Source organism: Geospiza fortis, unplaced genomic scaffold (assembly GCF_000277835.1).
Source record: "Geospiza fortis unplaced genomic scaffold, GeoFor_1.0 scaffold59, whole genome shotgun sequence".
In the NCBI taxonomy this organism is placed as follows: domain Eukaryota; kingdom Metazoa; phylum Chordata; class Aves; order Passeriformes; family Thraupidae; genus Geospiza; species Geospiza fortis.
The window spans coordinates 2,315,603-2,328,408 of record NW_005054381.1 but is presented as its reverse complement, the minus strand read 5'-3'; the positions used below and the strand labels follow the sequence as shown (position 1 = coordinate 2,328,408).

The 12,806-nt window shown below is 51.3% G+C and overlaps 1 protein-coding gene across 1 annotated transcript in view; it reads left to right on the top strand.

Moving 5' to 3' along the window:
- CALN1 (calneuron 1) overlaps positions 1-7,508 on the top strand; it is a 76,939-nt gene extending 69,431 nt beyond the window's left edge. The window contains exon 5 of the mRNA XM_031060381.1: positions 7,290-7,508. Within this exon, the coding sequence (XP_030916241.1) occupies positions 7,290-7,417 (128 nt within the window). The 3' untranslated portion in view covers positions 7,418-7,508. The remainder of the gene's footprint in view (positions 1-7,289) is intronic.
- Positions 7,509-12,806: the final 5,298 nt, after the last annotated feature.

The window sequence follows — 12,806 nt, the reverse complement described above, 5'->3', positions numbered from 1 at the left end:
TGGAATGACTTTCTTGGCACTGGCAGGCCCCACCAAGCTGTGTTGGGCTTCTCCAGTTTTCTGTTGAGATCCCAAAAAGGCTCCCAGGGAGCAGCTGGGACGAGTCCTCTCCTGCACTGTAGCACCAGCACTGAGCAGAGGCCCATGCCCTGCTGCCCTGGGGACCTTTTGCTCTGAGCTGCCAGGACCTGCCCCAGCCAGGACAGCTCCTCTGAGCACGGGAGGAGCTCTGCAGAGCCAAGGGCTGAGCAGTGCTTGGAGGCACCCAGAGAAAGGAAACATTTCCTTCCTTCAGCAGAGCCTCAGGGGCTCAGGAGTTGGGATCAGAACTGGGATCTGCAGTAAATTTTACACTTGGGCAGGGCTGACACTGGCAAGGACATTCCCCATTTTAAGCCACCTCAGCAGAAGCATTTTCATTTCCTTGGCCAGAGGAGCTCACACTGCTCTTGAATTGTTGCTGCTGAGAGCAACCAAAGAGGTCCTGGTTGTTCAGCCTGTGGCAGTGCCCAAGGCCAGGCTGGACAGGCTTGGAGCAGCCTGGGACAGTGGAAGATGTGCCTGCCCAAGGAATGGCATGGTTTTTAAGTTCCCTTCTAACCCAAACTGATCTGTGATTCCATGAAATCATCTCAGGGAAATGGAATAGAGAAGCTCAGAGTTTGTGCCCTGGTGGAGCCACTGTGTGTCCCACCCAGCAATCCCACTTTAGACCATTTTGGGGGGAACTGGGACATTCTGTGGGGTCAAACAGCTCTGAAAGGGCACCAGGCAGAGACAAAGAGCTGAGGATGAAAATACAGCCCAGTCCTTGGCCTGGCTGATGAATGGGCTGCAGCAGCTCCATTCTCACCCTCACCTCTGTCAAACAGGGCAGAGAAGCTGGAGGAGCAGAGCTGAATTTTTAAAACCCTGCAGGAGGGAGGCAGCAGCAGCAGCAGTCTCTGAATCAGGCCAAGCAACAATTTTTGTGTTCCTCCTGGAGAAGAGTGCAGAGGAAGAGATGTTTCTTCCTTGCCTGGAGCTGTTGGTGCCCACTGACCTGCTGATCCCTGGGGACAGGAGCCAGCTGTCACTGCTGCAGAGTTTTGGAAGCTTGGCTGAACCATCCCAGAAAAAACCTGGGTTCCTAATGCTCAGCATCTCGTTTTGGAAGCTCCAGTTTCCAAAAGTGCAGCAGGAACAGCTTTTCTCGTGGGATGTTTTGGCATTGCTGGTGCCAGGCAGAACCTAGAAGCAAAACAGACCCTTTTTTAGATGTTGGGAACACACACAAATCCAGCAGGGAATGAAGATCAGCTGAACCATCAACAATGAGAGAAAGTTTTGCTCCAGGTCCCAGTGGAAGGGGACAGCTCTGGTCTGCCAGCTCTGACAGGAGCATTTCTGCCAGGCAAGGACAGGTTGTGTCCCTGCAGCTCTCCAGGCTGCCAGGAATGACCCTCAGAGCTCCCAGCTCTCCAACACCAGGATCCCTACAGGACTCAATAGCAGGAATTCCATGGCATGGATTGTGGCACTAAGGGACAGCTGTCAGCTGTCCTGGGCTGTGTCCCTGGGGTCACTCACTTCTAATTAGTGCACTGAAGGAGATGCTTTTTGGGTAGAATTCCTGGAGTTTGATTTAGGTGCCACCTTGGGATGAGATTAATTGCACCCTAAAACAACTCCCTTTCTTAGTTCAATTCCAGCAATTCAAATATTTCTTTCAACTCCCATCCATGTTTAATGTACCATCCACCCCATGAAGGGCCTTCAATTCTGGGAGGAATGAAGCCAAGATGAGCCCCCATGGTTCCCACTGAGATTTGGGGATCTCCTAAGGGAGCAGACACAGCAGAGACTTCCAGGAGCAGCTTGGTGAAAGGGGGATCCCCACTCAGTGTCACCTCTGGCGTGTTCTTGGATCCCAGACCAGCCCCAAACTCTTCTCCTCCTGTGGGCAGAGACATTCTCCTTCTCCACACCTGGACATGCCCATTTTCCACACTTGGACATCCCCATTTTCCACACTTGGACAGCCCTTCTCCACAACTGGACATCTCTGTTTTCCACATCTGGACGTCCCCATTTTCCATACCTGGACATCCCCATTTTCCACAAATGGACATCCCTGTTTTCCACACCTGGACAGTCCCATTTTCTACACCTGGACATCCCTGTTTTCTACATCTGGACACCCCTGTTTTCCATACCTGGACATTCCTGTTTTCCACACCTGGACATCCCCATTTCCCACACCTGGACACCCCATCCCTGTTTTCCACACCTGGACATCCCCATTTCCCACACCTGGACACCCTGTGTTCCACACCTGGACATTCCCCTTCTCCACACCTGGGTGAGCTGGCTCAGGTGCTCAAGAGTGTTGCACAGGTAATATCACCATCAGTGCAAAGCCATGAAATTTCTGAAATACAATTATGGAAATAAAGTGATAATAAGGTCTTTCTGACCATGAAATCTTCTTCTTTATCCATGTGGCTGGCAGACTCTGCACCTCTCAGCACACAGCTTCCCCAAATACAATATTTGTACTACAGTCAGGGCCAAGGCCAGGATTTCCTCAGCTCCCTCTGAACACTGAAGTCATTTGCAGGGGAAGGACACGCCAGGGCAGAGGCACAGTTCTGTCCTCAGCTTTATCTCTGTTTTTATCAGCACTCAGGGCAGGACAGTGAAGGCTGTGTGATTTCCTGGGACACAGGGAAAGGACAATTTGCAGCTCCCAAAGATTTACAGCCCAGCAGCCTTTTCCTGGCAGTTCCCTTGATCCAGCACTCGGACACAGAGCTGGTGGCACAGCAGGGTCAGTGGTCACAGGACTGCCAGGGGGTGCCACCCTCAGCTAGGACCCTCACATCCATGGGATGCAGCCAGCAGCTCCTCCCTGCCCCCCTGTCCTGCTCAGCTCAGCTTGGGGATGACAAACTGACTTGTTAAACCAAAAATAACTCCAGGCAGCCCGAGCAAGGCACCATCACTCACCTGTGGCAGGGCTGGGACAGGGCTCTATAAATACACTGCTGCTGTCCTTGTGAGGAGCTGTTCTCCTGCAGCAGAGAAGGCTCCCAGTGCTGGGAGCACATCCCAGACCCACTGTGGGCAGGGTGATCTGGAAACAGCCTGGCCCCATCAGCCCCAGCTCCTGGAGGGGTTCTGGGGGCTGTGGTCTGTGCCAATGGGGGAGTTCTCCTCCCCAGCCTGGCCCCATTAGCCCCAGCTCCTGAGGAGTTCTGGTCTGTGCCAGTGGGGGAGTTCTCCTCTCCAGCCTGTCCTGGGACTGTTGAGAAGATGAAGAATGACCCAGCCTTGATTTGCCTTTGCCTCATGAGGTCTGATGGATGTTGGAAACCTCTGGGTTGCTCTTCCCTCTAAAAGGGTTGAGGATTTCTCCAGAGGAGCCTCAGGCTCTGCCCATGTCCCATGAACCACATCCAACCCCTGGCATGTCCTGTGGGTGGCAGAAGCTCCCAGTGGCACCCAAATGTTGGCATCCAGCCCTGGGACAATGCCAGCTGTGGGAACCAGCAGGAAAGGCAGATTCTGTGCTCAGAGATGATGGATTTAGAGAAAGGAGAGAACTGAGGGCATGCCCTCCCCAGTAAGCAGGGTTGGTTAAATGGAACTTCATGTTGTAGGGAAGAATTCCAGGAATCAGGACATCAGGAGTTCCAGCTCCTCTGTCTCCCTGTGGATTTCAAGGGAGCAGGGCAATGCTGATACCCATCTCCTTCCTGGAGTCATTCCCAACCAACAGCAAGAGGGTCTGGCTGGGCAGGCATTCCCCTTTCCCCGGGGTTATTTGTAGGTAATTTGGATGGTTGGTGTCCCTTTAGTGGGTAAAGAGCAGTAAATGGGAGTTCCCTGCATCCTGCTGCCTCAGGCTCTGTTGTATAACAGAACCCTGGAGAAGTTGTTCAGTTCAGGAACATTTGTGCAAAAACACTGAGCATGTTTTACTCTTTTCCTCTGGAGAGGTGAGTTTGTTATCCCAATAAACCCTTGGCCAGCCTCAGGCTGCTGTTCCCATCACCAGCCCCACCCTGGCAGCAATGCTGGTGCTGTCAGTGATTTCTCTGCTGCCTGGGAGTGCTTTCAAAGTACAGAAATAATAGAAAAATACATTAAAAAAACAACTACAGCTGGGCAGGAATGAGCTTTTCAAAGCACCAGGGCACCATGCACAAAGCCACAGCACTGATCCTGTGTGGTTTATAAAAGCCAGAGAAGGAATCCTGGAGCAGAGCAGTGCAAGCAGAGAGTGAGGAATTTGGGAGAGCTCCTGTCAGGGGGGATTGCCTGCCCAGAACACAGCGAGGCCTCACTCACATTCCCTGCCTGGGCAGAATGGCTCCAACCCTTCCCAAGGAGAGCTCTGTGCCCCTGGCACTGACCTGGGGCCACTGGGAGCTGGGCCTGGGGAACAGGCACTGCCGAACACCAGCCAGAGGAGGTGATGGGGGAGAAAACTGGGATTCAAACCCAGCATCCCGGGCTCTCTGTGCCATGAGGTTCAAGGCTGCATCAGAACAAGGGGTTTTTCCACGAATTCTAAAAGTATTCTCCTTTCCAGCCTTCTAAACATGGGCACCTGGAGCCTGTCCTTGGCTGCATTTTTGGTATGTTTTGGGGTTTTTGTCAACCATCTGAAAGTTTCCCATCATCACAAGACCATCCATGAGGAGAAGGTGAGAGGGACATCCCTTCCCAGGGCAAAACAAGGCCAAAGAGCAAAGCAAGGCCCAGAGCAGGCAGGCAGAGCTCTCCACCCGGGGTGGGATGATTTCCTGGCTGTCCCTGACTGACCTGCACAGGCCAAGTGCCAGGTCCTGCCCTTGTTGCCTGGGGCACAACAGGAACAGAATGTCCCCTGGAGCACTCCAGGCTGGGAGAGAGGAGCTGGCAGCTGGAAAAGGCCTTGGGGGTGCTGGTGCCAGTGGCTGGACATGAGCCCAGGTGAGCCCAGGTGGTCAGAAAGGCCAATGGCACCTGGGCTGCACCAGGACCAGGGCAGGGCTTGTCCCCTGTGCTGGCACTGCTGAGGTCACACCTCAGACCCTGAGGACAGCCCTGGGCCCCTCAGGACAATGCAGACCCCGAGAGGCTGGAGGTGTCCAGGGAAGGGAATGGAGCTGGGGAGGGTCTGGAGCCCCAGGAGAGGCTGAGGGAGCTGGGAAGGGGCTCAGCCCGGAGCAAAGGAGGCTCAGGGGGCCCTTGTGGCTCTGCACAGCTCCTGCCAGGAGGGGACAGCCGGGGGGGTCGGGCTGTGCTCCAGGGAACAGGGACAGGAGGAGAGGGAACGGCCTCAGGCTGGGCCAGGGGAGGTTTAGATGAGAAAATAGGAACAATTTCTTCACTGAAAGGGTTGTCCAGCATTGGTGGAATCCCCATCCCTGGAAGTGTCCAAGAAGTGTGGATGTGGCACTTAGGAGATGGTTTAGTGGTGACCACGGTGGTGGTGCTGGGGGGATAATTGGGCTCTTGCAGCCATCACCACCCTGGGATTGCCTGGGGGAACCTTCAAGGCCTTTGCAAACAAATCTCCACAGTGCCCCAACAGCACCCGTGGCTCTGACATTCAGATGTGGGGAGGCCAGGACAGAGTCATGAACTGACTTTATTAAATCACAGCACGAATTCTCACTGAGGAGCTTGGCAAAAAGTAAAATTAAATCAAATGAGTGTGCCAAAAATCCCAACTCTATCTGCTTTTTAATTGCTGCTCTCATTTCTTTTGACAATTATTCTGCAAGCATTCACTTGGAAAGGTTCTTAATAAATCTTATTTGGCTTAAGCACAGAAAACCTAAAACCTAAAAAGTTTGGAAAAGTGACTCATGTGCCATGGATGCTCCTGGGAATTGTCAGTGGGGGCCTGAGTGTCATCAGGGAGCACTTCTTGATTTTCCACTCATTCCCAGTTGACCTGGATGATTCGGAGGGATTCACACAAGGTTGATAATTGCTGTTAAAGAACTTTAGAAACAACTTAGTTCAAACTGAAAGAGAGGAAGTTTAGGTCAGGAGGTGGGGAGGAGGGCACAGGGTGCCCAGAGCAGCTGGGGCTGCCCCTGGATCCCTGGCAGTGCCCAAGGCCAGGCTGGACAGGGCTGGGAGCAGCCTGGGACAGGGAAACATGTCCATGCCCATGGGACAAAGTACAGCTTTAAGGTCACTTCCAACCCAACCCAACCCAACCCAACCCAACCCAACCCAACCCAACCCAGCCCAGCCCAGCCCAGCCCAGCCCAACCCAACCCATTTCGTGATTCCAACTTCACAAAGAGATTAAAAGAAACACACAGCTAACCCCAAGCATCCCTGTGAACATTTAAAAGGATCAAAAGCCATGATGAGGGAAAGGAGTTCCTGAAGGGTTAGGAAGGACTGGGATGGGCTGGTTTGGAAGTCCTGGAGGGCTAGGTGGGTTGTTTGGGAATGTCCCAGCAGGCAGAGGTGACAGTGAGAAGAGGAGGGTTCCTGAGCTGCTCCAGGAGGGAACAGAACCCCTGTAGGAATTGTGGGAATCTATAAAGTTAGTATAACGTGCCCCCTGTTGATGGAGTGACAAAACCATTCTTGTCTCCTTAAAAAAGGAAAAAAGCCCAGAAGTTTCTCTCCTCAATTAAGTAAAAAGACATCTCATAAGAACTGAAAAACTTCACCTCAAAGATAGCCACTTGAACAGAAGCCAAAAAGTCCTGTCTAAGCAATTTACTGTAAAAACAAAAGAAAAAAAAAAACAACTAATCACTTTTGTGGGGTATTTTACCAGGAGCAAGAACCTCTTGCACCTAGCTCGAGTTTTCTCTGTAAAGAAGAAAAATTAGGTGAGAGGCAATGTTTTGTCCTCCGTTGAGGAAGTTAGTTTTGCTTAGGCAGTGGATTAAAGGGTTAAAGTATCCTAGGGATGTGGAGAAGTTTGAGAGAGGGGTTTGTTTTGTGAGCATGAGTGTTTGGGCTGTTTTTGAGATTTCTAGGGCTAAAGCGATGCCTAGGGCTGTTACAACTAGGGCAGTTATTTTAATGGAGAGTGGTACGGTTGTTGGAGTATATAACAAAATTATTGGAGTAAAATAACAAAAACAACCTTTTGTTATTTTGCCTTTTATTAAAACTTTTCTGTTTCCAACACTACCACAGAAGCCATCCTGCTAATTTTATCCTTTCTAAGGTAGCTAAGCTATCTTAAGCGTGATATAAATCCCCAAGAGCTTATGAGACCTAGCTGAAAAAGAGCATATATCAAATCCCTGCCCTGTGTGACGCCGCTCTTGTCCCCGCAGTGCACGCCCAGAAGCAGAACCGCCAGACGTGCGTGCGCAAGAGCCTCATCTGCGCCTTCGCCATGGCCTTCATCATCAGCGTGATGCTGATCGCGGCCAACCAGATCCTGCGCAGCGGCATGGAGTAGCTGGCACGGCTCGGCTCGGAGTGGTCCTGGCACGGGATGGCCGCCATGCATGCGCACCCGGGAGAGCTCCCGCCCCGATCCCACGGCACGGCGGGAGCCAGCAGCGTGTCCTGTGAACCAACCACATCCTTTTGGCAGGGACATCAAAGGGCTGTTCTAATGCTTTAAAGGTTTTGTTTCCTAATGCAATAATCCCACATCCAGGAGTCCCGAATTATTGCTTCGAAACAGCAATGGCAGCGCGGAGGACGCTTGGATCCAGCGCTGTGCGGGTGGGAGGAGGCCCAGCCTCGTGACTGGTCCTGACCCAGGGCCCAGTGACTGTCCCACGGAGCTCCCGCCGGGCCCGCATTCCCAGGAAGTTGGTCGTAGCATTGCCACAAGCAAGTCCTGTTCCTTTTGTTCCACGTGTTCCAGCTTCACTTTCCTTTTCCCTTATGACCATGCCATGGAGTTTACGGCATTAGAGGGGAGCTAGAGCATCCTTGTACAGTATTTTCTGAGGAAAAAAGGGGAGAATTTGCCAGCACCATACAAAATGTCTATTTTTTGCTTCATCAACTCCACCTTTGACATGAGACTGTGGGGTAGCAGGAGTCTGTTGGCCATTTTTTTCCGACTGTGAATCAGGGCTTGAGGAGCACCCCTTGTTTTCCCACCTGGGCATTGCTGAACTTGTGCAAAGTCTTCCAAGGGACTCTGCCACCACCAGCGCCAGCTAAACCTCCCTCTCCTCGGGCCTCTCTGCATATTCAACTTTTCCTCTTCAGCAGTTTTACCCTTTTTCTTTATTGGTCTTCAAGAATTTTTTCCCAGGTGAAAATCATGAGGGAAGCTCTTCCTGAGCTTTCCTCCCCTCTCCCTGCCTGCACAATTTTGATTTATTCCGTTTCATGTGGCCTGGTTATGATCTGCAGTGAAACCTCCATGGCAGACATCATCCTGTGGGGGAGGTTTTATTTTCACCCACACGGTAAAGTGTTGATTTGACCAGCAACTTCTCCATTCCCTCCCAGGATCCATCCCACCACCCCCATCCATGGCAGGCTCCCACGGGGACCATCGGAAAAGCTGAGCTCAGCAGGAGAAGAAGGAACCCAACCTGAGCCCACCCCCGTGTGCTTGGAGTGTGTCAGACTTCCAGGTCTGGGGAGCCTTGGGTGGTTTTCCTGGAATACATTTTAGGGAGCAGCAAGGAGAAGATGGAATGGTGCAGAGCAGGGACACCACACGGGAAGTGCAAGGAGCTGGTTTGACTTGGGAAGGTGTTTTTCCTTTGAAACTTGACACGAATCCGTGCATTTCCCTTTGGATGAACTGTGCCCCTGCATGCCACACCAGGACAGAGGTGATCTCCTGCCCTCCTGGGAGATCCCAGCTGGTGGTCATGGAGTGCTCCAAGGCAGTTCCATGGAGGCACTCGGGTGCTGGAGTGGGGTGGCTGTGCTGGGAGAGCTCCAGGCACCCCCAGGAACCCTGAGATGTTGCTCCTGGAGCAGAGGTGACTGTTCCCTGTGCCACAGGAGGGGCAGGATGGCTCCCCCAGGGGTTGCACAGCCCCAGCCTCCCTCATCCCACCCTGCAGCCATTGACTTACACTGGATCCATCCCTAACACTCATTCCAGCTCTTTCTTTTCTACCACTCTGAGTGACATTTATCTGTATTTTTAGCAGCCTAATTTAAAAATCTGCTGCTCGTTGTCCTGTCTCCCACCACCCCTTTAAACTCAAGTCACTTTTAAGTGTCTCAGTGTCCCACCTCCACCTTTTCCTGCCATTTTCCTGCTGTCCCCTCCATCCCAAAGACAACACCTTTTCCACAGCAGCTGAGTTGGTTTTTTCTGCCTTTCCCAAACACATAATTCCTGCATTTCTGTTCTGCTGTGACCAATAGAGGTGAACTGCAGAATATTCCATAAAAAATGATTCTGTCTCCCAGAAGACAGAGAGATTTCCATTTACTACAGGGCAGCAGCAGAATATCTGTGGGATATTCTGGTGTGGGATTCTCAGTACTGGGAGCCCAGACACATTTTCTGTGCTGGGCATTGCAGATAACGAGCCTGGAGATGATTTTGAAGAAACTCATCCCAACTTTTAGGTCTCAGGGGTCTGTGGAAAGGTGGCAGCTGTGAGAAAAAAGTCTAAATATTCCTTGCCACCAAGGAATACTCATTTTGTCCCTGGGATTGTGCTGGAGTGAGCATGGGCAGATGGAGGTGGAGGGGAGGGATGGGGGAGCAGTGCCTCCACTGAGCCCAAACCCACAACCCCAAACCCACAACCCCAATCCAGGCATTTCCCCACATTTCCTCACCCATGTGCCACAAACCCCCAGCAGACTCCAGGCCCAGCAGCACTTCTTGGACAATGATTGTCTGCATTCCTTGAAGCTTTCTGGAAGGCTCCAGAATTGCCTCCTGCATGCCCCATAAACCCTTGTAAATAGAGCCATTCTCCAGCCCAACCCTTCCCCTCCCAGCTCCATTTGTAAAGCCAAACCTATAATGAATATATTGGTAAAAGCCATAGCCTGGTGTCAGTAGAGTTCATTGCACAACTCCCCACTGATTTTACTGGGTACAGGATTTTTGGGGCTTTGGGGTGTGATTTTTCTGTAGGGACCCTCACTTTTCCATTATGAATCAGGGTTTTGTCTTGCCAGAGGTCTCCTTTCCCTTCCTAGAGCAGCCTTCCTCTATCCCCAGGCATTGTGAAGAGATCCCTTCTTTAATCAGTGGCTCCTGGCAATGCAGGATGGATCAGGCCAAGCTATTCCATCCTTTCCTTCCCCACAACCTTCCCATCCAGCAGCACTGAATGTCTCCTACCTCCCTCTCTGGCTCCATTTATGTAACATCCATTTATCTCTTTTTTTTTTTTCCTTCTACACAAGAGAGGAAAAATAGGGCTTTTTGCTGCTTTTACAGACAGGAGGTAAAAATAGAGCAGTAAAATTCTGATTGGAACCTGATGGCAAAAGCTGAGGGGGGAGAAAGCAGAAGAATCAAAGACATAAAAATAAAAACCCCACATCCCATACTTTAAGGAAAAAAAAACCTTATTTAAGTGCTAATTAACATACTTTAAAAAATACCCAGACTGCAGCAGAGCTGTCAGAAAAAGCTCTAAACTTCTGCTCTTGCCAGTTCCAGGAGGATTGAAGTGTCTTTTCAGCCCTGCAGTTCTGGAGGAACAGGAGATTGCCATGGCAACCCTGGCTGTTCGTGACATGGGTGCCACCGTGGCAGAGCACACATGATCCCAGACTTCCAGGGATGGGCAAACAGCTCCCAGCAGTGGGACAGGGGCTTTTCATGGATTAGGAAATTATTAGGAATTCGTGAGCAACTCTGTTGGCTTGGCCACAAAGAACTGTGTGCAATTAAGGGGATTGACGTGCAGGGAAGGCTTCAAAAGGGACGTGATGATTTCAGCCCGAGAGAGGCTTTGGTTTAATTCAGGAGGGAGTGAGATCCACTCAGCCTGAGCAGTGCCTGTCCTGGGCTTGCTGAGGACTCTTCGAGAAGGTTCTCCATGTGGGGATCAAGCTCTGGTGGGAAGGATTTGCGTTCCTGCTCCTGCACCCCTGATCACCACTGACCTTGGCTTCAGCCGCTGCCTTCAGCAGTGATCCTGATCCGTGCTCCTGGAGAAGCCAGCAGAAGGAACAGCAGCCTCACCAATGCTGAAATAATTTGGAGGGAAGTGAATTCCAGCAAAAGCTGCTGAAGGAACACTGCTCACCTGTCAGAGCCAAAGCCATTCCTTCAGGGCAGCCATGAGGAAACCACAGCTGGGGAGTTCCAGGCAGGACAGGTGCAGTGGCTTTGTCCTGTGCACCACCAGGAGCTGGACTTGAGGTCCTTGTGGGTCCCTTCCAACTCAGGATATTCCATGATGGTGGTGCTGGTGGCCCTGAAGAGCCAGATCCTGCTCACAGCCAGTGACACCTGGGAAGTGTCACCTCCGGTGCCACCCACGGGAGCCCGGCCCCTCCACGAGTGCACCACTGAGGAGGAATTTCTGATCAGAAGCAATGTCAACATACTTGCAAGATTTAAATTGGAAGTCTTGGCTTTGTTAGGACTGTGGTCCTCATGCTGTGGGAGGTGACAGGGAATTAGAGAGAGTTCACAAAATAATTCTCCTTCCTGCTTGATGGGCACCCCATATCCCCCAGTCACTGCCAGCACCTGGGACAGTGATCACAGACCCCAGGTCCAGGGTGAGCAGGAGGGTGGGAGGGAAGAGCACCCCCAGCTCCTGTCCCTGCTCCCTGGTGAGCCAAGCTGAATTTCTGGGTGTAATCCAGTTCATTTGAGAGATTCCATCCCGGTTATCCAGAGGTTTCACCTGTTGGACATGTGCACTGGCAGGGCTGGATGTTGGTTGCTCTCTTTATAAGCTGGGCCAAGTAGAGAAGGGTTTTAAATCCAGAACTCAAAGGTAGGAAGCAAACAAAGCAAGCCAAGCTAGAAAACATTCCCAAGGCTGCCACTCTGGGTGGCTGAAATCTGTTTGGATGAGCTGAGCCCCTACTGGTCCTTTCTTCCACTGAAGTTTAGGAATATTTTGTCCCAAAAACCGACTCTGCATCCTCCTGCCTGTTGCAGAAGAGCCAAACATCTCCTGGGCCACCCCTGGCACTGGGAGGGGCTCCAGGTGACTGGGAGGGCTCCATTCTCAGTGAGGGCTCTAGGACAAAGGGGGACTCTCCGTTTTTCCCATGGAAAACTCAGCCCCTGCACGTGCTGGGAGCTGCCAGGGCTGTCACCACCCCGAGGTGACAGGAGCACAGCCCCCGTCAGCCCTGCATCAGTGAGGGGAGAAGCAGTGGGAGGAATGACATTAAAATCTCTAAGAATGAAGTCCCTTATTTTACCCACCCCTGTAATCCATGATTTAGTTCCTGCTTTATGGATGAGCGTTTGAAAGAAGAAAAACCAACTCTTCTAAAAATGAGAATCTGATGAAGTGTCTTTTTTTCTTGGCTCTGAATCATGCTTCCATTCCACTGATGAAGATGTACAGAACTTGCTGGGTTTCAATCTATTATTTTACCCTCCTGTGCTCTGACAGTGCAATTACATTTCCCTGGCATCACTTAAAACCTGTTCCTTTCCCAGGAATTTAATGCAGAAAAAGAAAAGTTTCACCACATTTCCATGTCTTTATGTTGTGGGCTGCTATCAGGATGGGCTCTGTATTCCTCCAGTTCAAGAAGGACATTTTAGGCTGCTCTAGGAAGTGACAAAGCTTCACCAAGAGCAAGGTGGGCAGAAAATCTAAGACCCTTTTAACTGGAAATATGATCCACTTGCACCTTTCCAGTGGCAAAAGTCTGGAAAACTGATGTAATTTGGCATCTTCACTATGAAATAATTG